At 51.4% G+C, this 26,039-nt stretch overlaps 2 protein-coding genes across 15 annotated transcripts in view; both read left to right on the top strand.

The window, feature by feature from the left end:
• PDE4B (phosphodiesterase 4B) overlaps window positions 1-2,347 on the top strand; it is a 170,862-nt gene extending 168,515 nt beyond the window's left edge. For both annotated transcript variants that reach the window (XM_030226401.2, XM_018912545.3), the window contains one exon: window positions 324-2,347. In XM_030226401.2, the coding sequence (XP_030082261.1) occupies window positions 324-689 (366 nt within the window). In that variant the 3' untranslated portion in view covers window positions 690-2,347. The remainder of the gene's footprint in view (window positions 1-323) is intronic.
• A 7,953-nt stretch (window positions 2,348-10,300) lies between these two features.
• The window catches only part of SGIP1 (SH3GL interacting endocytic adaptor 1), a 48,962-nt gene continuing 33,223 nt past the window's right edge, over window positions 10,301-26,039 (top strand). For 6 of the 13 annotated variants that reach the window (XM_050977337.1, XM_050977330.1, XM_050977332.1 and 3 more), the window contains exons 1-3: window positions 11,144-11,371; window positions 22,943-23,006; window positions 25,695-25,719. In XM_050977337.1, coding sequence (XP_050833294.1) covers window positions 11,290-11,371; window positions 22,943-23,006; window positions 25,695-25,719 — 171 coding nt within the window. In that variant the 5' untranslated portion in view covers window positions 11,144-11,289. Of the gene's footprint in view, window positions 10,457-10,477; window positions 10,879-11,143; window positions 11,372-22,942; window positions 23,007-25,694; window positions 25,720-26,039 lie in introns of those variants that run through there. The other 7 variants (XM_050977331.1, XM_050977327.1, XM_050977335.1 and 4 more) reach the window with 5 other exon arrangements.

Raw genomic sequence — 26,039 nt, 5'->3', positions numbered from 1 at the left:
AGGAGCAGGATTCCCCCTCTCCTTTTCTGCTGCCCACACTGGGGGATCAGCCCAGAGCTCTGTCCCCTGAATTTCCTGCTGGCTCCTGCTTTTGGTGACACCTCAGCTGAGGTTTGATTTTGGACAAGACATCAGCCCAACCCCACACTGTGTGTGGGTGCAGCTCTGGGTGTCAGATAACTGTGTCTGCATTAAGCTGTGCTGGTTTGGGGACTGGCTCCTGGTATTTTGCTTGTAAAACCAATATAATATGAACTTTTCAGACCTCCACCTTTTGCAGGTCATTCCCTTGCCCTAAGTGTGTGTGCCCCTTTGTTTTCCAGGTGGGATTCATCGACTACATCGTCCACCCTCTCTGGGAGACGTGGGCTGACCTGGTGCAGCCCGACGCCCAGGACATCCTGGACACCCTGGAGGACAACAGGAACTGGTACCAGAGCATGATACCTCAGAGCCCATCCCCTCCCCTGGAGGAGCGGGGCCAGGACTGCCAGGGCCTGATGGAGAAGTTCCAGTTTGAACTGACGCTGGAGGAGGAGGACTCGGACGGGCCCGAGAAGGACGGCGAGAGCCTCGGCTACTTCAGCAATACAGAGACGCTCTGCGTGGCCCAGCCCGGGGAGGAGGAGCCCCAGAGGGAGGCCACCATCGAGATTGTGACAGAAGACACATCTCCTGTGGACACATAATGGCCTGGCCCCGCGGGAGTGGCTTTTAAACACTTGCGGAGCTTGCGAGCGGTCTCCGACAGCCTCTGCAGCCGGGGCTGAGCCTCTGCCACGGGGCTGGCAGATCCTCCAGCTACTTGAGATTGGAGTCAGGGTTACAGATGGGGTAGGGAGTGATTGCTCAGGAAATGCACGGGTGATTTGCGTTGTGGTTTGAGCCTCGTCAGCCGAGAGCACCGCGTTGTCCTGGAGCTGGCTTGGGTCGGGCCGAGGCGGCGCTGACACACAACTGAGAGATTTTATACTGTTAGCTTTGGAGTTTATACCAGTTAGACTGATAGAAACTACTGATCAATAACTCATATCCAACCTGTCCACCTGTCTGCAGACCTGTGTGCCTTCTTTGTAAACACTTTCATGTCTTTTCAAGAGTCCCTTAATTCAACACACGGAGCTTGGTAGTTCAAAAGCGACACAAGGTGTTTCGGAATTGACGGCTACTTTTTGGATTCTTCCTGTTACCAGAAGCAGTCTTCCTTTTTTTTCGTGGGCAATACCTGTCACTTTATTGCAGTTAATCACTTTGACAGACTAAACAGAAGGGGAAACCCTCTGCTTTGCATTACTGCACCTTCAGTGTGTTCTTAATCCCCCCGGTGACCCGTCGGGAGTCACTCGGTGCCGCCGTGCACCATTCCCTCGCTGGGAACAGCGGGATTTTTTTCCCTCCCCGGGTTTGGGTTTGTGGTGAGCAGGACAGAGGGCAGTTTTTTTTCCCCTGGCACAGCTCAGTCCATCCCCGAGTAAGCGTGGGAAGGCAGTGTGTGACACACCTTTCCCCTCGGCAGCTCCCTGGAATTTGCACGCTCGGATATTTGTGTTTCTCTGGCCTCTCGTCCACGTTCCCTAGGTTTAGGTCCACCATCCTCCTCCTCCTGCACTGCCTCGAGCTCTACCACCTCCATTACTGTTTATAACAGTGTATTTATTACCTACTGTACATACTGTAATGTTTTGTAAGTTATTAATTTATATGAATTAGCATCGCCTGTCGGCGGCGATGTTAATGGGGTAGAAAACTCGGAATAAGAGTTGCCTTTTTTTCTTGTAACCTTTTGTATTGCATAAAGTCCAAGAACCTGAACATAGCTGAAGAGACAGACACAACCCAGGAAGGGCATTCGGGTGGCAGCCGCCCGTGGGGAGGGGACACCGCATCCCAGGGCGGCGAATTTGGGAATTTGCCAGGAACGCGGAGAGGGGGAACCCGAACCAAGAACTCCCCGCGCCCGGGCCGGCTTCTCAATGTCACAGTGTTCCAATTTCTGAACAACCCAATGTGAATCTCTATGACAAAACAAAAATGTGAACTGATGTAATAATTGTGCTGTGAAACTTCCTCTGACAAAGCTTGTCCGGCATCGTGAGCGGTGTCAATCTCAGTTTGTAAAATATGTTTCAAGCTTTTTGGTCCAACTCGTGACTAATTAGTTCATGACAATAGCACAGTTGTGCATGATCAATGGGTTTGTTTGTCTGTTGAACACTGCATTGTTCCAGGTGGTTATTTTATTGTTCCCCAAAGTTTCACACTATGTATGTTATAGTATTCTATATTGTGTTCAGACGCATTCTTAAGAGATTTTTATATGAAGTGAATAAATGAAAGCATGACCCAGCCTGCGGCTCTCTGGGGGCTTTTGTCAACAAGACAGCGTGGGCCGTGTCACCACTCAGGGGACAGAAAATGGGACCCTCCAAACCCAGAACCCTCCTGGGGCTCCATCCCAGAACCCTCCTGGGGCTAAAACCCAGAGCCTTCGTTTGGCCAAAATCCAAATCCTCCCACACCCAAAATCCAAGATGTTTCACTGCTGAAATCCAGAATATTTCTTTGGCCAAAGCCCAGAACCCTCCTGTGGCCATACCCCAGCATCTCCCAGAGCTGAGACCCAGAACCCTCCTGGAGCCAAAACCCCAAACCCTCCCTCCAATGGCTGAAACCCAGAACCTCCCAAGGCTCAATCCCAGAACCCTCCTACAGCCAAAACCTAGAACCTTTCTGTGGCCAAAATGAAAAATCCTCCTGTGGCTGAAACCCAGAACCTCCAAGGTCCTAAACCCAGAACCCTTCCATGTCCCAAACCCAGAACCCTTCCATGTCCCCAACCCAGAACCTTTCCATGTCCCAAACCCAGAACCTTTCCATGTCCCAAACCCAGAACCTTTCCATGTCCCAAACCCAAACCTTTCCATGTCCCAAACCCAGAACCTTTCCATGTCCCAAACCCAGAACCTTTCCATGTCCCAAACCCAGAATCCTTCCATGTCCCAAACCCAGAACCCTTCCATGTCCCAAACCCAGAATCCCCATGGCCAGCCCCAGAGCCTCCATGGCCATGGCGCTGGCAGAGCCGCTCCTCAGGACGGGCACAGGAGCGTTCCCGGTGGCACGGCCGCTGTCCCTGGACCGCCGGGACCTCGTCCTTCCTGCGGGGCCGGTGGCAGCGCAGGCGACAGGAAGGCAGCGCAGACAGGAAGCGCTGGCCGCGCACGGCCCGGCCCGCGGGAGCTTTCATGTCCCGGCCTGACCCAAAACAAGCGACTTTCCAGTAAAAAACATCCTGTGCCAGGGCAGGAGAGCGGGGCCGCGGTGCCGCCCTCGCCGCGGGTGACACCGGCCGTGTCCCCCGGGACTCCGCTGCCTTTCCCTGGATCCGCTGGCTCGGAGCGAAGTCACGGGAAAACAAGCGTGGATCTCATCCTGCATTGCCACCCAGCACTCCGGGGGGCAGCCGCTGCCAGGCCACCTCCTGTCACATCCCCTCTGTCCCGGCAGAAGGGGCTCCAGCCGGTGGATCCTGGGGGATTTTCCCGGGCTTTGAACCTCTGAAACTCCTTGGTGAAAATTCCTTGGTAGAAACTCCTTGAAGGGCCAGTAGTGATTTATCTTTCCCAGTGGATTCACAGAATCCCAGAATTGGTTTGTGTTGGAAAGACCTCAAATCCCATCCCGTGCCACCCCTGCCATGGCAGGGACACCTCCCACTGTCCCAGGCTGCTCCAGCCTGGCCTTGGGCACTGCCAGGGATCCAGGGGCAGCCCCAGCTGCTCTGGGCACCTGTGCCAGGGCCTGCCCACCCTGCCAGGGAACAATTCCCATTTCCCATTATCCCATCTAAGTCTCTCCTCTTTCAATTTTAACCATTCCCTCTTCACCCAACTCATCCTTCCCACGTCTCTGGGCTGTGGCAGCCACGTCCTGCCCACGGCTCCCGGAGATGTGCAGGGATGGGAAAGTGATGGGAAAGGGATGGGAAAGGGAAGATTGGGCTGGAAAAGCATCAGCACTTCTGGGGGGAAAGCACCGAGCCAGGAGAGCAGCAGTGCCAGGGCTGCAGGTGAGGCTGGGTCAGGGCAGGGGGTGCCAGGGTGGGTGCCCGGGGTGGGGGTGCTCTGTCCTTGCAGGGATGTGGCGCCTCCTCCTCGCTCCAGAGTGGAGCTGCTTGGGCTGCTCCCCCTCCCTGGTGGTCCCCAGGTCACTCCCAGGGGCTCCCAGCAGCTCCTGGTGTGTGCAGGGTGGAAGGTGATGGACTCCATCTCGGGTCTGCACCTTCCTGGGACAGGGATGCGCAGGGATGCACACGGATCTGTCCCCTTCATGCTGCCACCATTGACCACAGATGTCACCCAGAGCCCCTGAGTGACAGCTGGCCTTGTCCCCAAGGACATCCTTTCCCACTGAGGCCATGGAGCTGGGATTTCAGGGGGATTTCCACCAGCCCTAAACCCACCCAAGGCACCAATCCCAGGGATGAGCAGTGGGAGCAGATCCAGCCCTTCCTGGGGCAGGGGGACAAGGGTCCCACAGAGCCTCTGCCACTGCCAGGAAACTTCTGACCCGAGGTCACCGTTGCTCACAGAGACTGTGATGCAGAGAAATAAAATAATAAACCAGCCCTGCTGCTTTTTCCCAGCTCAGCCTGCTCTCCTGGGGGTGCAGCTGGAATTCCATGTCCTTTTCCCTCCCCATTCCGTGGGAGTTGGGGATGAGCGTGGCTCACCAGTGATGTGTGACAGAGCCAGAACCAGGGACAGGATAAAATGGCCTCAGGTGGCACCAGGGGAGGTTTGAGTTGGATATTTGGGAAAATCTCTTCATGGAAAGGCTGGTCAGGCATGGGAACAGCTCCCAGGGCAGTGCTGGGTCCCCATCCCTGCAAGGATTTAAAGTCCATGAGGATGTGGCACTTGGGGACCTGGTCAGTGGTGGCCTCAGAGGGCTTTTCCCACCTCAGTGATTCCATATCTTTCTGTCCCTGGTGTCCCTCTGGGATGGAGCATTCCCAGGTCCTGATCCAGCCATGGGGATCTGCAGAGTGCCGGGAGCTCTTTGCCAGCTGAGGGGATTTGGGCACCACTGGGGCAGAGTTCACCTGCAGTGGATGAGAAAGGAGAAGTGAGAATGTGAAGTTTCTCTGACAGTTGTGCAGTCAAAAACAGGAAGGAGCCGGGGGCAGGAGCACAAAGCCCAGATTTTATCGGGGCTGGAGCGGGGCCGAGGGCTCCTGGCAGCAGCAGCAGCTCCCGGGGAGGAGGTGGCACTGCCAGCCTGGCACTGGGGACACTGCGGGGACACAGGGGTGGCCAGGAAGGACAGGCAGGTTGTGGCCCTGCTGATGGGGTTTAAGATGGGTTTGGGTGTTTTATCTCTCCCAAATGTCCCTTTTGGGGTGACACGAGGAGCCCAAACCCAAGAATTCCCATTGCCAAGGTCTCCCAGTCCCCGAGCCCTGCTGCCCAATTTCCCGCTCTGTTGAGAGCATTTCTGCCCCCCTGGAGTGGCGCTGTCCCCACCTCTGTCCCCGCACTGCTGGGGACACGGGGGACAGCGGGGCTCTGCCCGCCTGGGTGCGGGGTGGGCTCGGGGGGCGACGGCAGGACCAGGGGAGCAGGAGAGATGTGCTTGGGCCGGCACATCTCTCCGGCCCAGCACATCTGTCCAACCCCATCCTGTCCCCGCACATCTGTCAGGCCCCTGCACATCTGTCGGGCCCCGTCCGGCCCTGCACAGCTGCACAGCTCCATCTGCCGAGCTGCCGGCGCTGCACAGGGAGCGCAGCTCCAGAGCGCCCCGGGAACGGGGAATGTCCGCTCTGGGGACACGGCGGGGACACGGCGGGGACACGCGGGGCTGGGACGGGCCCCGCAGGGCTCACACAGCGCGGGCGGCACAGCTGGAGCCGGGCACAGCTGGAATCCCGCACAGCTGGAGGCAGACGCTCCAGGGCTGCCTCTGCCTTTGCTGCCCCAGATGTTCCCCAGCCTCTGCCCCCTCCCCGTCCCGTTTCTTTTCTGTGAATTAGTCAATTTTAAGAAGAATTCAATGTTCTTTATTAGCCATGGCCCAAGCAGACAGGCCCAAAGGGGATCAGGACGATACCAAAGACACTTTAATTTTTAATTTTATGAAAGTCTCCACTGGCATTTCTGAAGCTCTGGATTATGTCAGGGCAGAATTTGTCTCTGCGTTTCTTTGCACAGCTGTGAAATTTTACTGGTGGATGAACTCCTGCAGCACTGAGCCCCGGCAGGCTCGGGGGCACGGGGGTGGATCCACCCCCATCCCAAAGCACATTCCAGGCTGAGGCTGCCAGGGGTCAGACCCCAATGGGCTCAGTAACATTTCAGGTGAGGCACGTGGTGTGAAATGGGGGTGCTGGCTGCAGCCCCCAGGCCTGCGCGAGGGCTTTGCTCGTTTTTTTGCCTCGAAAATGAAGATGAATCAATGATCAACATTCTGGAGGGTCCCGGGGCAGCTGCACCTGGTGCCCATCGGGGGAGGGAGGTGCTGATTGCCCTGATCAGCCCCTGGTTATCAGCGCTGAGGGTGGGGCCGGGGCCATCCTGGAAGAGCAGGAGCAGAGGGAGGTGGGATCCCTTGTGGGGTGTGCAGGGATGTTCCTTTGGGATTTTGGGGGCTGCTGGTGAGTGGGCGATCCTGGGCCTGGTTGTGCTGGGGATTGGAGGAGTCAGGCAGGTGCAGTGAGCGTCTCCATGAGAAATTTCTTTTTCCCAGCGCTGCTCTCCAGCCCCATCCAGCTCTCCTCCTCTCCCTGCTGTGTCCCGGGGTGGGGGCTCATTCCCTCATCCCTCGTGTCCTTCTGGGAGCGGCTCCCAGGGTGGGAATTGCTCTGTGGCTCTCTGGGCCTGGGAAAACCGAGGGTTCCTGGAGCGGGAGGGAAGGGGCTGAGCTGGAAGTGGCTGCAGCCCTGATCCCGAGCGGCTGGGGGCTGCCAGGGGCTGTTCCCATGGATTTCCCAGCCCTGGATGAGCTGGGGGCTGCCAGGGGCTGTTCCCATGGATTTCCCAGCCCTGGATGAGCTGGGGGCTGCCAGGGGCTGTTCCCATGGGTTCTCCAGCCCTGGGGATACTCTGGATGCTCATGAAATGCTTTGGTTGTCCCCAGTACAAGGTGGGGCTGCCCCAGGAGCGTTTGGGGTGCAGCCTCTTGGGGTTCAGCCTCCCTGGGGTGCCACCTGGGAGTCTCGGTGGTGTCATTGGGTTTTGAGGACCTGGGGGATGGATTGATCCCCTCTGTGCCCTCCTGAGCTCCTGGGAGGGTTGGGTTCAGCTGCTCCTGGGGGTTCTCCCCTCTCCCAGCCTCCTTTCCTGATAGGGAGACCCTTTGAGGAAGGAATCCTGGAAATTGGCTCCAGGGAGAGCTCAGAGCCCTTCCAGGGCCCAAAGGGGCTCCAGGAGAGCTGGAGAGGGACTGGGGACAAGGCCTGGAGGGACAGGACCCAGGGAATGGCTGGAAGCTGGAAAAGGGTCGATTTAGGTGGATATTGGGAAGGAATTTTGGCTGTGGGGATGGTGAGGCCCTGGCACAGGTGCCCAGAGCAGCTGTGGCTGCCCCTGGATCCCTGGCAGTGCCCAGGGCCAGGCTGGACATTGGAGCAGCCTGGGCCAGTGGGAAGTGTCCCTGCCCGGTTTAACCCCGGTTTTACAGGGAAGAGGCGAAGGCTGAACTCCCGGGAGCTCCATCTGGGAGCAACCCCGGGCCGAGCCCGCTCCCACCCGGGTTTAATCCCGGCCCGTCCCAAGGGGCGATGCCAACACCTCCTGGCTGCTCTTAATGCCGGGGATTTGCCAGGGCCGTGGATTGGGGTTTTATTTAGCAAATCCCGCGGCTGCTGCGGGGCCGGGCGGGCTCCTCGGGCGCCGCTGTCACATGGAGCCGCGGCTGACTCTGCCGGCAGATGAGTAATGCTCTCCGTGACTCATTTTCTGCCGCTTTTATTTGGTTTGGTTTTTGTTTGTTTTTTTTTTTTTTTAATCTTCGGGCCCTTGACTTCATCTGTTGCTGGCAGCTCCTCACGCCTCTCCTTCGGGAGCTGCTGGAGATTTCCAGGGCTTTTCATGGGAATTGTCCTTGAGGCAGCTCAGTGGGGCTGGGGGGCGTTTGGAAGTCGAATTCCAATATTTGGAAGTATCAGCTTTGCCTCGGGAGGAGGGGTTTGGTGGCAGCTGCCCTGCCCAGGGAATGCTCCAGGCTCTCCCTGTGCCAGCCGTTTTTTGGGAAGAGCCCGTTCCAGGAGCAGCTTTGTGGGGTTAATTTTGGCCACAGGAAGGGGAGTTTGGGTCAGGTCCTGTGGCAGGAGGTGTTTGACAAGGCTGAGCTCTCCCATGGATCCAGGGAAAGCTGGAGCTGCCGGGGAGGAGCAGCAGCCAAAGCATTCCCAGGTGGGAGGGGGAGGCTGCCCAAAGCCAGTGCTGAAATGGGGGAATCTGGTGAAAAGGATTTTTGTATCCACAGCCTGGCCTGGAAGGGATTTGCAGAGAAATCCTGGCTCTCCTTGTTGGCTTCAGGGATTTCAGCCCTCTGGAGCTGTGGGAAGGGGCACTGGCTCTGTCCTGGATGTGGCCCCACAGAATCCCCAGGATTAGGTTGGGAAGGGCTTTAAAGCCCATCCCAGCCCTGCCGTGGTGGGATCACCTTCCCTGGGATTGCTCCAGCCCCTCCAGCCCGGCCCTGGGCACTGCCAGGGATGGGAGCTCTGGGGCTGCTCCGGGGATATTTTGGGGGGATTTGTGTTATTTGGGTGTGTCCAGCAGGAATCTGGGCACGGAAGGTGCCCGTCCATCCCTGGGATGATGGCAGCCTCACGTGTGCCAGCCTGGCTCCTGGGCTGTGTGAGGGCTGGGACAGTGGGACAGCCAAGGGGACAGTGGGACAACGTTCCAGGGGCTGTGCTCAGCCTGGGATTACCACCAGAATTCCCCAGGGCACTGGGCTCCTGTCCCTGAGCTGGCAGTGGGGCAGGCAGGTCACAGGAGCTCCTTGCAGGGATTACAGGAACCATCTGTTCCATAATCCCATCCCTGTGGCTGCTGCTGAGGCATTTCCCACCAGCTGGGGTGGGGCAGGGCTGGGCTGGATACACAGCCCCTGCTGAGGAACTGTTCCCTCACTGATTTATCCAGACCCTGGCAGGTGCTTGGCTTTTGGATTAATTTTTTAAATGGGAGAGAAAAAAATATTTGATTTTATTAATTTTAATTTTTTTTTACTATTTTAATAGGGCAAAAATTTGATTTTCATTAATGAAAAATAGGTTTTTTTCTTTTCAATGGGAAGAATGGTGTGGGCATTGCTCCAGAGCGGGGAGAAATCCTGACAAGCACGTGGGGCTGCCGGGGATGATCCTAAAGATGCTGATGCGGGGCGAGCGGCACGGGGGAAGTTTTCCATCCCCGCTCGGCGGTCACGTTGAAAAGCCACATTGGAACGCGCGGGTTGTCCCCAGACCGCCCTGCGGGGACAGGAGGGACAGCGGCGGCTCCTCCGTGGGCAGCGGGGCGCTGCTGGTGCCCATCCCGGTGTTTTGGGCTCTGATGGTGCCGATCCCGCTTTTCTTGTTTTTTTGTTTTTTTTTTTTTTTTTTTTTTTTTTTTTTTTTTTTTTTTTTTTTTTTTTTTGCCGGGCCCTGGGAAGCGGCGGGGACCGAGCCCGGGCTGTCTCGTCCAGCCCCGATACTTTTTGGGATGAGGGTCCCGGGAGGGGCCTTGGGGGGTTCGAGCACCTTTCCTGCCAGGAAGAAAAAAAAAATAACCGGACTTTCAGAGCTGGGTACAGCCGGGTTTGCCAAAATCCCGCATTTTCTTGGATAAACCAGGCGGGATCCCCATGATTTAGGCTGAGATCCCCCCCCCGGCCCCAGTGACAGCTTGGGAAGGGGTGAGGGAGCCCAGGGTCACCGGGGGCGGGTGCAGTGGGGGACAAGACGGGGTGCATGGGGGGGACACGGGCAGGGTGCCGTAGGGACAAGCGGGGTGGCATGGCGGGGGGACACGGGCAGGTGGCTGGGACAGCGGGTGGCATGGGGGGCAGGGGCAGGTGGCCTGTAGGGGACACAGAGCGGGGGTGGCATGGCGGGGTCACGGCCCGGCCCCAGCGCTCGCAGCCCCCCCCGCCGCCTCCCCGGCCTCTTTTGTTCCCCGCTCCGCTCTCCCTTCATGCGAGATTAATTCCCGGGCGCTGCTGGAAGCAGTCGGGGAGGAATTTCTCCCGCATCCTCCTTTCGGGCTAATTGCTGCCGCTGTGACGTCAGCGATGGATTTGTCCCCGGGATGGCAGCGGGAGCGGCTCCGGCAGGGCCCGGCTCGGTGCCGCTGCTCCTCGGGCCGGGATCGATCCCTGCCCATCCCCGGCCCCGCACTCCTAATCTGACAGCGGCCGGGAATTAACCCGCAATAGGATTAAGGGAGGGGAAGTGCGTCACGAGGTGCGGACAGGGGTTCTGCTTTTGGGGAAAACGGAGCTGGGCAGGGTGGAAAAGGGGGGAAGGAGAAAAAAAAAGAGAAAAATCTGGGAAATAGGTTGGAGCGTTCCCGGGGGGTGTGTCGGGAGCGAGCGCGCATGTGAGGAGTGCGGGGCGGGAGGCAGCGAGCCCGCCTCGTCCTCCCTTTCTGCGAGCATCCTCCGCGGTGCCATCCTGGAGGTGATACAGGCGCAGCAGCATCCATGGCCTGCCCCTAGCCGCGGCGTTCCCGCTCCTTCCTCCTCCTCCTCATCCTCCTCCTCCTCCTCCTCCCCGCCGCCCGGGAAGCGCCGGGGCCGAGCGCTGCTGAGCGGCCACCGCACTGTCCTGCGTTTTTCCAGGCTCCTCGGAAATTGAGGAATGCAATTCTGCCACCATGATGGAAGGTAGGTGATGAGCCGGGCGCGTTCTTCCGCGGCTCCGGAGGGGGGGAGGCACCGAGCCCGTGCCCGGGGGGCTCCGGCCTTTCGGCAATGCAATAATAGCGCCAATAATAACAAGAATCGTGCCATCCGATCCTCCCCTCCCCCTAATCCCGGGCGCTCGCAGGCTCAGCCGGGCGGCAGGGCGGTGATATAATATCGAGCCCGTCAGGTTATTTGCAATTCCATCCCCAGCCCTGTGTAGGCAGCTCGGGCTGAGAGAATTCCCGGCTTTCCGGGGAGCTGCCGCTTCCTCCGGGCCGGAGCCGGCTGGATTCGGATCCCCAAATCCCGATTTTATCCTGCTGGGCTGCCAGGGGATGGAGCCGGGGGTGTGCGGCTGCAGGATGGGATTCGCCGGCGTTCCCTGGATGGATGAGCATCGTTCCTGTGGGAAGCCAGGGAATGGCAGCTCGAGATGATTTTTTTTTTTTCTTGCCGAGCCGTGGAGATGCAGGTCGGGGGAAGGAGGAGGAGATGCTGGATTGGGGTTTCTCGGCATAAAAAAGGGGATGAGGAGGAAATATGGGCTGCAGGCACAGGATGCTTCAGGGAGCTGTGTCTGATCCTGTGTGGGAAAAGCCTCTGGGCATGACAGGAATTTTATCCTCTGTCGTCTGTCTCGGCCGTATGTAAAGCTCTCCTTTATTATTTATAATTTTAATTCCTTCTGGAGCAGGATGCAGGCAAAGGATGTCTTGGATTTAATTTCATTTTAGCAGAATGGATACTCCAGGGCCAGCAAGACCAAGTATATTGAATTTTAGGGGATTTCTGGCCCGTTGGTGGCAGCAGCAGGGCCTGGCTTGGTGGAGCCACTTCCAGCCCACGGAGCTCCCTGGAATGACAGGCAGAAATTGGGAAATTGCTTCCTGGAGTATCCCCGAAATCTGGGGCTGCCCCCTGCCCAAATTCCCCTGGAGAGGCCTCAGGATCCGTGGGATTTTTGTGGGTTTAGGATGTTTCCCTGGCTCTGGGAATTGGGGTGTTGTCACAGCCGTGTGTGGGCACATGGAGTGGCCTCTCCTGGGATGGTTCTGGAGGCTTTGGTGTGAGGGAAATGAGTTTTGCTGTCCTCTGGATCCCAGGAAAAGCCTTCCCTGCTCTCCCTGGTGCTGATGAGAGTCACAAGCAAAAGAGGTTTTAATTTTAGCCCATGACATCAAACCCATCCCACGACAGGAGCAGGTCATGGCAGGGAAAATGCCATTAAAAACCTGTCTGCTCCCAAAATTCCAACGCTTATGGATGAATTCATGGGGATAAACTGAAGCTGTCTTGCTGTAGGCCTTGGTTTGAGTTATTTATTCAGTTTTGAGGCTGCTTGGGGGAAGTGATTTGGGTTTTTGAGGCTCTTTTGGGATTTGGGTTTTTTGGTTTGGGGATTTTTTGGGTTTGGTTTTATTCCTTGAGGGTTTTGGCCTGGCAGGAGCTTTGGTCACTGCCCAGACCCACGCTGGAGATGGATCCAGGGCTGGGGCATTGGGCTCTGGCAGAGCTGGAATCACCTTCCATGACCCAGCCATGAGCAGGGAAAACAATCAACACTACTCATAAAAAGTGAATTATTAAACAGCTTGAAACGTTCCCCAAGTGGTTGATGCAAACCTAGAACAGAAGTTGGAAAATTAGAAATAATTCCTGGGTTTTTTGGGTTTTGAAATAGTTGGAAATTGGTTGGATTTGTGGCAGAGTGGAACTTCAACCCAAATGCCCCTGAAGCTCTGGCCCCTTGCAGGGGTGGTTTGTTTAATATTAATAGAATTAATTCAGTGGTTTTAACAAGCTTGGCTTAACTGGAGCTGAAACTTTTAAACCTGTGCAAAACCTGAGAGTTCCTGGCAGCGAGCATCTTAAAGGGTTTAATTATCATTGTAATTAATTATTTAAATCATTTCTCCTGCTGGAGTGGTGACACTGGGCTGGCAGTGGGGTGGGAGCAGGACCTGAGGGCACCCATGGCCAGCAGGATGGACCTGGCTCATGGATTCTCCTTGGATCCTTTTCCTTGGGGGAAAAAGAGAAAAAAGAATTCCCCTGGTTGGGAACAGGGCAGGATGAGCAGGTTTTGCTGGCTATGGACATTGGGCTCAATATATGGAATATTTTGTCATTCATCTGGGAGACGGGAGAAATATGGTTCTTTTTCCTGGGTGTCTAAAAATCCCAATGATACCCAAAAAAAAGCAAAAGAGGTTTTTTTCCAAGGTCCCAATCCTTGCTGGAGGATTCCAAAGGTGTCACAGGTGTCTCCAGGAATGGAAATTCCTTCACCTCCATGGAGGGGCAGGAACATTCCATGGATTTGCTGTGCTTGGCTTCACTCAGCACAGCTGGGATGGGGATCAAACCCCCTGGAGGTGTCTCAGGTGTGGAAGGAGCAGGATTTGGCTGTTCCTGGGATTGAGGAAGGAGCAGGGTTTGGATGTTCCCTGGGATTGAGGAAGGAGCAGGGTTTGGATGTTCCCTGGGATTGAGGAAGGAGCAGGGTTTGGATGTTCCCTGGGATTGAGGAAGGAGCAGGGTTTGGATGTTCCCTGGGATTGAGGAAGGAGCAGGGTTTGGATATTCCTGGGACTGAGGAAGGCTTGGAAGCACCCCAAAACATCCAGGCACGGAATGGGTTTGACTCCTTTGGAAAGTTTGGGAATGGCTGCTCAGGGAGGAGCTCGGATGCTGGGGAGACAGGAGGAGAGGTGGCTCCTTTGGAGAAGCTCATTCCTGCTTTCCCTGTGCTCCTCCAGACCCCAAAATGGGGGAGAAGCCTTCCCAGAGTGGGAATTTCTCGGAATCTCTTCACATTGAGGAGTTTGGTCACTCAGGGAATTCCCATGGGAATGTTCTGCCCTGCTGGGACAGTGGAAGGTGCCCCAGCCCATGGCAGGGGTGGGGTGAGATGGGATTTAAGGTCCCTCCCAACCCAAACCAGTCTGGGATTCTCTGGTCACATCCAAACTGGGAAAATCCTTCTGGAATCATCTTTTGGCCCTGGTGGTCTCCATTTTTGGATTGTTGGGCCCAGAGGCATCAATGACACATCCCAAAAATCCTTTTCTTGGTGGAAAATTGACTTTATTTTATTTTCAGGTGATTTGGTTTCAGTGAATTCTGTTTGGATGCTCTCAGGGCTGTCTGCAGGAGTCAGCAAGGAAATTATCTGGGAAAACTTGGGGGAGAGGTTGGGTTTGAGGAGGGAAAATTTGGGGGTTTTGGATTTGGGGAGGGAAAATTTGGTAGTTTTTTGATTTGGGGAGGGAAAATTTGGGGGGTTTTGGATTTGAGGAGGCAAATTTGGGGTTTGGATTTGAGAAAGCCACCAGCAGGTTTGCTGGAAATATCATAAATTCAAGCATGAATGGAAAACCATCCCAGAAAATTCCCAGAGCCCGGAGTCAGGAGTGGGAGTTTTCCAGAGTTTGGTCAGAAATCCGTGGCTCAGCTCAGCTCCAAGGAGAACCAGGGCTCGGTGTAGGATATCTCCATCTTTGCCCTCTGAGATGGATTCTTCCAGACCTGCTGGAATGTTCTGCAGAACTGGGAAGGAAACCACTTTGTGAGGATGTAGGAGGAGATTTATTCCCTCTTGTCCCAGGAAATGCTGAGCCTGACCCAGGGTTTGGCTGCTCTGGTATCCCAGGATGGGCTGGGGCTGGGGACATCCCACCAGGCTCAAGACCAAAGGTGTCCATGGAGAATTTTAGGATGTGTTTGGGGGGATGATCCAGGTGGGTTTGAGCTGTCAGGGAGGAATTTTGTGGGAATGAGGCCTTGGAAGTGAAAAGCTTGGAAGTGAAGTGGGGGAAAAAGCTCTGGAGCTCTCGGGTTTGGGGTTCAAAACCAAAAAACCCTGAAACAACAACAACAACAAAGAGGAAGCAAAACCTGGGAAAAGAAATGTGGCAAAACCTAAAACAAAAAAGGCCAAACTCCTCCTTGGGGTGAGCCTGGTTTGAAATGTGGAGCTGGTGCCCAAACGCAGGAATTTGGGATTTCCTGCCAAGGCAGGAATGTCCTGTGTGATTCACCAGCCCCACTCTGTGCCAGGGATTGCAGAAAAGAAAATTCCAGGTGAGGTCAGGGCTGCTCACCTTGGACCCCACCCCCAGGGTGGGGTTTGATCCCTTAAAAACCTGGATTTGGGGGAAATCCTGCCCCAGTGTTGATGCTGAGCCCCCAGAGCTGTTGGAGGTGAAAACTTGGATTTACCCAGAATTTGTGGCAGGAATCCCAACCCAGTTTTGGGAGGGGAGAGGAGGAACGTGAAGGAAAATGGGATTTATGTAGGATTTGGTGAATCCCAATTTTAGGATTGGCGAGTCGCCCGCTGAAGGAACTGGGAGCTTCTGCGGATTTGGGTCATCGACTAGCTTTGGCCTTGGAGAGGAGGCACACCGTGCAGCAAATGGGTTTATGTGAGGATTGTGACACCCCAACCCGCTTGTGGGCTTGGAGCGAGAAACGTGAAGGAAACGGGATTCATGTGGAATTTGTTGAATCCCAACCCAGTTTTGGGAGGGGAGAGGAGGAACGTGAAGGAAAATGGGATTTATGTAGGATTTGGTGAATCCCAACCCAGTTTTGGGATTGGAGAGGAGGAATGTGAAGGAAAATGGGATTCATGTGGAATTTGTTGAATCCCAACCCAGTTTTGGGAGGGGAGAGGAGGAATGTGAAGGAAAATGGGATTTACCCAGAATTTGTGTCTGGAATCCTGACCCAGTTTTGGGAGAGGAGGAACAAAAAGGAAGATGGGATTAAGGATTAACCCAGAGTTTGAGGCAGGAATCCCAATCCAGTGCTGGGATTGCAGAGGAGGAACACAAAGGAAAGTGGGATTAGTGCAGATTGTGGCAGTTTTGGGGTGGAGAGGAGGAATAAGCAGGAAAGGCTGGGCAGGAGGGGAGGGCAGAGCTCCTCCCCGAGCCGTGACCTGGAAGCGCTGGGAGGCTCCAGACCTGCCGGGAAGGATCCGTCTGCCTCGGCACGGCAATCCTGCCTCTTTCCTTAGAGAGATACAGGGATTTTTTCACCACATATCTATAATTTTCTCATATATCTATATCTATAATTTTCTCATATCTATATATCTATATCTATAATTTTCTCATATATATACAAATTTCACATATATACATATGTAAGATTTTCCCACATATATATAGATTGATTTTCCCACACATATATATATTTGATTTCCCCATATATATATATATTTGATTTTCCCATATATATATATATTTGATTTTCCCGTATATATATATATATATTTGATTTTCCCGTCTATATATATATATATTTGATTTTCCCGTATATATATATATATTTGATTTTCCCGTATATATATATATTTGATTTTCCCATATATATATATATTTGATTTTCCCATATATATATATATTTGATTTTCCCATATATATATACACATTTGATTTTCCCATATATATATACATTTGATTTTCCCATATATATATATATTTGATTTTCCCATATATATATATATTTGATTTTCCCAATATATATATATATTTGATTTTCCATATATATATATATTTGATTTTCCCATATATATATATATTTGATTTTCCCATATATATATATATTTGATTTTCCCATATATATATATTTGATTTTCTCATATATATATATATATTTGATTTTCCCATATATATATATATTTGATTTTCTCATATATATATATATATTTGATTTTCCCATATATATATCCATACATATATATATATGTATTGGATATTCCCATATATATACATATAAATATATTTGATTTTCCCATATATATATATATATATATATATATATTTGGTTTCCCCATATATATATATTTGGTTTTCATGTGTATATATATATATCTATATATCTATATCTATATAGGATTTCCCCATATATATATACATATACATACATATATATATATTGGATATTCCCAGATATATATGCATATATATATTGGATTTTCCCATATATATATACATACATATATATATATAGGATATTCCCATATATATTTATGCATATATAGATATTGGATTTTCCCATATATATACATATATATAGATATTGGATTTTCCCATATATATACATATATATAGATATTGGATTTTCCCATATATATACATATATATAGATATTGGATTTTCCCATATATATATGTATAGGATTTCCCCATAGACATAGATATATAGGATTTTCCCCTATATATATCTATATATTTGATTTCCCCATATATATAATTATCAAATCTATAGATTTCTATTTTCCCATTATATATATACATGAAAATAAATAATTTCCCCCCATTTTCCCCACTTTAGCAGTTTTGAACTCCTTCCTTCACTCCCAGCCGCTGCAGGTGGATTTATGTTAATTTTCCATTTCCCCCTGGAGTGGGAGGACAATCCCAGGGTTGGGGTCCGTGCAGGTGGGTTTGGGAAGGGCAGGGAATTTATCCCCGAGCACGGCCAGGGCCCTGCGTGCTGTGCCAGGCCCTGAGAGCCCTCCCTTGTCCGGCCCAGGGCTTTTACAGACGCTTGAGCTGTTGGAATTTAATTTTATTTTTCGCCCCTTTTAATTTTGTTTTTCGCCCCTTTTAATTTTGTTTTTCACCCCTTTTAATTTTGTTTTTCGCCCCTTTTAATTTTATTTCCCCCCCTTTAATAATTTTATTTCCCCCCTTTAATAATTTTATTTCCCCCCCTTTAATAATTTTATTTCCCCCCTTTAATAAAATAATATAAATATGTAAAATACAAAGCAGGTAATCTACACTATTGTAAAATAATATAAAATACAATATATAAAACACAAAGCAGGCAATCTTCACTATTATAAAATAATATAAAATACAATATATAAAACACAAAGCAGGTAATCTACACTATTATAAAATAGTATAAATGCACTGTATAAGATATAATATATATGTAAATATATAATAATATAATTTATAATAATAATATATAAGTGAGTTATGTGTGGGGTGAAGGGAAGGTCACTGGGAGCTCTGCCACCTCCCTTACCCCCCAAACCCTGGAATTCCCTGGAAATTCCCCTCTGGGAGTGATTTTGGGGGCACATCTGGCCCAGCTGTGTCCAGGCTGAGCTGCCTGGCAGTCCTTAAAGCCAGGCTGGGGTTTTTAGGCTGGGGTTTTTAGGCTGGGGTTTTTAGGCTGGGGTTTTTAGGCTGGGGTTTTTAGGCTGGGGTTTTTAGGCTGGGGCTTTTAGGCTGGGGCTTTTAGGCTGGGGCTTTTAGGCTGGGGTTTAGGCTGGGGTTTAGCTTTTCCTCCTGTCAGCAGGGCCCACAAGGGAGGGAGGCATCAGGACAGGAATGTTGGGAATTATAGCTGGGAAAAATAATAGCTGGAAAATATTGAGTGGGAAACAAATATTAACTGGGAAATGAATATTGAATAGAAAACAAATATTGAGTGGGAAATATTGACTGGGAAAGAAATATTAACTCTGATCCAAATATTGAGTGAGAGATATTAACTGGGGAAAAATTTAGCTGGGAGAAAATTATTAACTGGGAAATATTAACTGGGAAAGAATATATTTACTGGGAAATATTGAGTGGGAAACAAATATTGAGTGGGAAATATTAACTGGGAAAGAGAATTTTGAGTAGGAAATAAATAATGAGTGGGAAATGTTAACTGGGAAAGAAATATTAACTGTGATGCTAATATTGAGTGGGAAATATTAACTGGGGGAAAAATTAGCTGGGTGAAAAATATTAACTGGGAAAAAATATATTTACTGGGAAATATTGAGTGGGAAATATAAACTAGGAAAGAAATATTAACTATGATGCAAATATTGAGTGAGAGATATTAGCTGGGAGAAAAATATTAACAGGGAAATAATAACTGGGAAATAATAACTACTGAATGGGAAAAAAATATATTAACTGGGAAAAAGATATTAACTGGGAAATGTGGAGTGGGAGGTGTTAACAGGGAACCAATAAGAGTGAAATGAATCCCTGGCCCTCAGTCCAGAATTGGTCTGGGGGAGGTGGGGGCTGGGAGGGTCCTGCTCCCCCAGCAGCTCTGGGGGATTTGCCTCCTGCTGCTGCTGAATTCCCTGGGTTTGGATTTAGGGAGAGCTTTTCTCCCAGTCCTGAGCTCTGCTCTGGGCTCAGGCCTGGCCCTGGATTCCATTTTTCACTGGAATATCAGGGATTCCCGTGGTCTGGGACAATTCCCCCAGCCCAGGCAGGTTCTGCAGTGGGATCTTGTCCCGGGGGTGTTTGGGCTGAGCTCTGCCTGCACAGGGACTGAGCCCAGCTCAGGATCTGGCTGTGTTTAATGCCAGGGAGGGCTGGGCTGGGTTTTGGGGAAGATTTCCTCAGGGAAAGGGTTCTCCAGGCCTGGCACAGCTGTGAGTGCCCATCCTGGGGGGATTTCAATCCCTGTGGATGTGGCACTGCTGGGGACAGGGCACAGGGGTGGCCTTGGCACTGCTGGGGACACTCAGGTTGGATCTTGGAGGGCTTTTCCAGCCTAAAAATGCCATGATCCCAAAGCAGCTCCTGTTCCCCCAGGGGGCCTGGAGCCCATCCCAGCCCAGGGCTCTGGAATTCCCAGCCCTGGGAGCTCCTGACTCCAGGGCTGGAACATTTGGGCTGAAGGTCTGGGAAGGTCCTGGGAGCCCAAATCCCACTGGGAATGTGGGGCTGGGTCCTGCTCCTGGACACAGCCCTGACCCCAGGGGCTCCTGGGATTCCTTCCCACCTGGGATGGGTGGGATGGGAGGAAGGGGCTGGATGTGAATTCACTGAAAAAGCTCATTTATTCCTAAAATATTACAGTTTTTGAAGCCTTTGTGTTTGACTCTTACTGGCTGTAATTTTTGTGTGCATGTGCAAGACTTCTTAAATAGATACTTGCATTATTTTGGTGGCTTCTTATGGGCTACAGCAATTGTTTTTATTATTATTATTATTATTATTATTATTATTATTATTATTATTATTATTATTAGTTATGACAGGTGTAACTTATTTTTCTTGGCAAGGCTAGGTTGTTGTGTAAACTCATTCTTTAAATTCTTTCTCATGGGAATTAACTGCACTGAGCAGGCCTCAGCTACAATTTAATGTTTTTCTTGTACAATATTTTTATCTGTATGTAGCATGAACCTGCCTTAGAATTGAATTTACTGGGTGGCTTTTCCCTCTGGGAGTACCTGAGGATTTCAGGAGTTTGTTTTGCTGTGCTGAGCACAGGCAGGGTTGTTCTCTCCTTGGATTCCCAGATTTCTGGGCTCTCCCAAGGAATCTGGGAGGAATTTGAGTGTGCTGGGCAAAGCAAAGGAAAACTCCCACAATAAATTAAATTTTAAGACAGGGTGATGTTACCTACAAATAATTACATTATTCATAGGCACAACTTTCTCACATTTATTGATATATATACTTATTTTATTTATTGATATATCTATAAATAAATATTTATATCTATATAGAATATAATTTATATAACTCTATATATTTATTATTTATTTACATTGCATTACATACCTATAAAGTATTATAATAAGAAAGGCCTTATGAGCTTATAAAAGTTAATTCCCATAAGAAAGAATCCAAAGAATGAGAGTCAGTTTACACAACAACCTAATCTGGCCAAGAAAAACAAGTTACACCTGTCATAACAAAAGCTCCATCCCATAAGAATCCCCAGAAATAATGTGGATAATAATTTGCATCTGTACAAAAAGCCTGGCACATTCACACACAAACACCTTCGAACCAACAGGATAAAGAGCAAAATAAAAAAAAAATTACCAGCCAATTCAAGTCACACACAAAGTCTTTAAAAACAATCTAAATGAAATCTTTATGAATAAAAATCAGCTTTTCCTACATGGAGAAATGATTTGAGGCTGCTCAAATCCAGCTCTGAAATCCCCCCACACCCAAAACAAGGAGAAATCCGTCCTAAAGGGGATTATTTCATCTTCCTCCTCCTCTTCCTTCTTTCCCTGCTCCTGAGTCTGCCATAGATAAATTTTATCTCTGAGCACAGATGCAGTAGAATTCATTTCAAGGAATTTTTTCCCACTTTAACCATCACAAAGAGCATCCTCACTCTGCCTTTCCTCTTGGAGAGGAGTTTTCCCTGTGAGCTCCATGCTCCCAAGTGAATCATTTTCCCTCCAGGGACCTCCCTCAATATTTAAAACTTGAATTTAAATTTAAGAAGTCAATATTTGGGGTTCCAGAGGCAGCCTGGGGCTGGAGGGTGAAGGGCTGGATTTGGGGCAGGGGGGTTGGTTTGCTCCTAGAACTCAGCTTTTGGTGCAGAAAATGATGTTGGTCCTTCTTGAGAATACAGCAGAGAAAATGTCAGAGTTTTAAACAGCAAATTTGTGTTTCCCAGGTGGAATTCTGATGGACAGCAGGAAAAAAGGGGTGTAGAGGTGGATGATGCTGGGCTTGGAGAGGTTTTGTGGCTGAGGTGAGATCAGCCATCCATTCCAGCGTTTCCCAGCTGGCTCTGGAATCCTTGGTGCCAGGCATTGAGCTCAGATAAAAACCAGAGCTGAGCACAACCAAACTCGGGTTTAGGCTGGGTTTTAGCACTCAGGAAGGCTTTTCCTGCTTTCAGCAGTGCCCACAAACAGCATGGGAAAGGAGGGAATCATCAGGACAGAAATATTGGGAATAACAGCTGGGAAATATTAAATGGGAAACAAATATTAACTGTGAAAACAATATTGACTGGGAAACAAATATTGAGTGGGAAATATTAACTGGGAAATACTGAGTGGGAAACAAAAACTGGGAAATATCAACTGGGAAATACGTATTAGTTGGGAAATAATAACTGTGGAAAAAATATTGAGTGGGAAATAATAACTGTGAAATATGGAGTGGGTAATAACTGTGAAAGAGATATTGAGTGGGAAATAATAACTGTCATAAATATTAACTGGGAAATATTAACTGTGATATGACCATGGAGTGTGCAATAGGAACTGTGAGATGACCATGGAGTGTGGAGTAGGAACTGTGAGATGACCATGGAGTGTGGAATAGGAACTGTGAGATGACCATGGAGTGTGGAACAGGAACTGTGAGATGACCATGGAGTGTGGAATATTGACTGTGAGATGACCATGGAGTGTGGAATAGGAACTGTGAGATGACCATGGAGTGTGGAATGGGAACTGTGAGATGACCATGGAGTGTGGAATGGGAACTGTGAGATGACCATGGAGTGTGGAATGGGAACTGTGAGATGACCATGGAGTGTGGAATAGTGACTGTGAGATGACCATGGAGTGTGGAATAGTGACTGTGAGATGACCATGGAGTGTGGAATAGGAACTGTGAGATGACCATGGAGTGTGGAATAGTGACTGTGAGATGACCATGGAGTGTGGAATGGGAACTGTGAGATGACCATGGAGTGTGGAATAGGAACTGTGAGATGACCATGGAGTGTGGAACAGGAACTGTGAGATGACCATGGAGTGTGGAATAGTGACTGTGAGATGACCATGGAGTGTGGAATATTGACTGTGAGATGACCATGGAGTGTGGAATATTGACTGTGAGATGACCATGGAGTGTGGAATAGGAACTGTGAGATGACCATGGAGTGTGGAATAGGAACTGTGAGATGACCATGGAGTGTGGAATATTGACTGTGAGATGACCATGGAGTGTGGGATATTGACTGTGAGATGACCATGGAGTGTGGGATATTGACTGTGAGATGACCATGGAGTGTGGAATAGTGACTGTGAGATGACCATGGAGTGTGGAATATTAAGTGGGCAGTAACTCAGTCCCCACACTGGGAGGGAGTTAGTGTTAAATGAACAAGTAAATGGCAGAAAGGCATTTCTCCACAACCCCCTGGCAGCCCCTCAGCTCTGGGACTCCCTGATCCCCTGGCTCATCCCTTTTCTCCCCTCATTTATGGTGCAGCCAGGGAGGGGCTGAGGAGCCCTGAGGATTTCCTGGGTGCATGAGTAATTCCTTTTCCCGTTCCTCCCCCAGGACTGAAGAAGCGCACCAGGAAGGCCTTTGGCATACGCAGGAAAGAGAAGGACACTGACTCCACGTGAGTTACCAGGGCTTGGGGGGCTTTTCTGGGCTTGCAGCAGGAATTTGGGCCATCCCAGGCCCTTGTTGGCACCCTTGGATGCAGTTTTATCAGCAGGCACATTCCAGCTGTTCCCTGCACGTGCAGCAAATCTGGGATTTCCTGGGAGCTCTCAGTGTGTGGGGTTTTTGGGCATGGGTGGAAAAGGAGGACTCAGAGTTGGAGCAGATTCCTCTCTGCCCTTTAGAGCAGGTTAGAGGTGCAAATTGGATTTACACAGATGTTTGTGCAGGGCTTGGTGGCTGGGGAAGGTGCAGCACAGGGATTTTGCTTCCCAGAAAACATCTGGATTCTTCCCACAGCTGGTGGGGGATGCTGTGTGTGGGGGATGAGCCTGGGCTGGAGCCCCAGGAGAGGCTGAGGGAGCTGGGAAAGGGCCCAGCCTGGAGCAAAGGAGGCTCAGGGGGCCCTTGTGGCTCTGCACAGCTCCTGCCAGGAGGGGACAGCCGGGGGGTCGGGCTGGGAACAGGGACAGGAGGAGAGGGAATGACCTCAGGCTGGGCCAGGGCAGCTCAGGGTGGATATTGGGATTATTCCTTCCTGAAAAGGCTGCCCAGCCCTGGCACAGCTGCCCAGGAGTCCCCATCCCTGCAGGGATTTCAAATCCCTGTGAATGTGGCACTGGGGACATGAGGTGGCCTTGGCAGTGCTGGGAATGGTTGGGTTTGATGATCTCAGAGGGGTTTTCCAAACCCAACAATTCCATGATTCTCAGCCACCCCTGCTGTGGCTTTGGGGTGAATGTCCCCAAGTGTTGTGGCCAAGGAGTCTGTGCCAGCAGATCCTGGGGACAGGCAGCAGGGAGTCCCTGGGGACAGCAGGGGACAGGCAGCAGGGAGTCCTCTCCTGCAGCTCTGCTTGGGTGTTTTGTGTGTGTCCAAGGTTTTTCCTTTTATTCCACTTGGATTTGTTCCCCTGAGCTATTTTATGTCCCGCTGGGAGCTGCCTGGAAGTTTCCCATGCCAAGGGACACAGGTCTGGCCAGGTGGCCCTGGTGGCACTGGCACCTCTGCCAGGCTTTTCCTGCTGCAGAGAACAGGGACACACGGAGTGCATCCTCAAAGAGGGAGGTGCCATCCTTCTGTCCCCATCCATCCATCGAGCTGTGGAAAGCCGGGAGCTCCGGCTGGGAGTGAGTTCATCCATCCTTTATCCTGACGGGCGGGATTGAGGCTCCTTTGCATCTCCTCCCCTTGGAGAACGGCTGGAGCCGGGGCTGGGCGCTGCCTTACCCAGCGCTGGGATTCGCTCAGCTCCATCCCGATCCCCGCGCTCCCTCCATCCCGTGCCGATCCCGCGGCTCCCTCCATCCCGTGCCGATCCCGCTGTTCCCGGCGGGCTGGGGAGCTGCAGCAGGCCCGGGAGGGATCCCCGGCTGCTGCGGAGGTCGCGGAGAGGCCAGCCCGGAGAATGCTGCAATTAGCAGCAGCAGTGATTAGCACGGCGGGGTCACGGCGCGGGCACGGCCCCAGGGGCTTTGGGCGCTCTCCAAATCCCCACCGGGAGCGGGGATGGGACCGGGGGAGAAGAGAGGGATGGGACCGGGGGAGAAGAGAGGGATGGGACCGGGGGAGAAGAGAGGGATGGGACCGGGGGAGAAGAGAGGGATGGAACCTGGAGAGGAGGGAGAGAAGAGGCGCAGGGATGGAGCGGAAGAGGAAGGCAGGATGAAGGGGATGGGACCGGGAGAGAAGAGAGGGATGGGACCGGGAGAGAAGAGGCAGGATGAAGGGGATGGAGCGGGAGAAGGCAGGGATGGTGGCATCTGCCACACCCTGCGGCCACCCCTGGCCACCACCCTCCCAGGACAGCACGCTGGGGTCCCTGGAGCTGCTGATGGGTCTGGAACGGTTCTGCTGGAGCTGCTGGGAGGGTGTTCCCAGCAATTCCAGCCGGGATGGGAGCAGGAGGTGACACCCTCTGTGCTGGGGATCACGCAGTGAGGGGGTTCCATAACAGCAAAAGGGATTTTGCCAAAAGGATTTCAGGGACTTTTGTGCAAAGAGATGGAGCTTAAATAGGAGAGATGGGACACGGCTTGGGTTGATTTGCGTTATTCCCTGGGAAAGAAGGAGCTCCCAGCAGGGTTCCCTGGTGCCTGAGCCAGGTGGGAGCCGGTGGCACTTCCCTGGCGATGAGGGAACCCGGGATGTGCGGGAGGCGGAGGAGCCTGTCTGCATCCCATGGACATTTGCATTCCCTAAATCCCGGCATCCCCTGCTGCCTGCCGTGAGCCAGCCCCGATCCCAAATCCCATCGGCAGCCGGGGATCAGGGTGCCTGGGGAGCCTGTCCTTCTGCAGAATGAAAGCCTGGAGATTCCTCCAGTGGGATTCCTGTCCTCTGCAAGGGATGGACACGGGGCAGGGATGTGCCTGTGGGATGGTGCAGGGGCCAGCTGGGACAGTGCCAGCTCCAGCACTTTATTTCCTGATAAACCTAAAATTGATCAGCTGATAACACAAGGGAAAAAAATCTGTAATTTTGCGTGGGTTCCACAAGGAGCAGGTAACTCAGGTGTGCTGATAATGTCATAACTCCAGGTTTTGCTGCCAATGAACTCATTTTAAAATTTAAAAATTAATTCCCACGAGTTAATTGGGTGTGGTCTGGGCACTAACACAGCTCCTTTTTCTGTTCTTTCCAGAGGGTCACCAGACAGGGATGGCATCGTGAGTATTGCCCAGTGTCACCTCCCCTTCCACCACCATCAGCATTTGTGAGCAGCTTTCTGTTTAATATAGAAAATAAATGTGAAAAAAGGCAAATTCCAGGTTTCCTATAAAAACACCAACAGAGGGAGGCCCGAGGAGCCCAGGGGCAGAGGGAGCAGGTGTCCTGCTAAAGCCCAGCTCCTCATCCTCATTTCCACTCCTCCTAATTGGCTTGGGCCAGATTTGCTGCCTGAGGAGTTCATTGCCAGAGCAGCTGTCTCCAACCTCTATTTTTATTTTCTATATTAACCTGAAAACAAGGAGATGCTTGTGGTTTG

The sequence above is a fragment of the Serinus canaria genome, chromosome 8 (assembly GCF_022539315.1).
Source record: "Serinus canaria isolate serCan28SL12 chromosome 8, serCan2020, whole genome shotgun sequence".
NCBI lineage: Eukaryota > Metazoa > Chordata > Aves > Passeriformes > Fringillidae > Serinus > Serinus canaria.
This window is presented reverse-complemented; position numbering and strand designations above follow the sequence as displayed.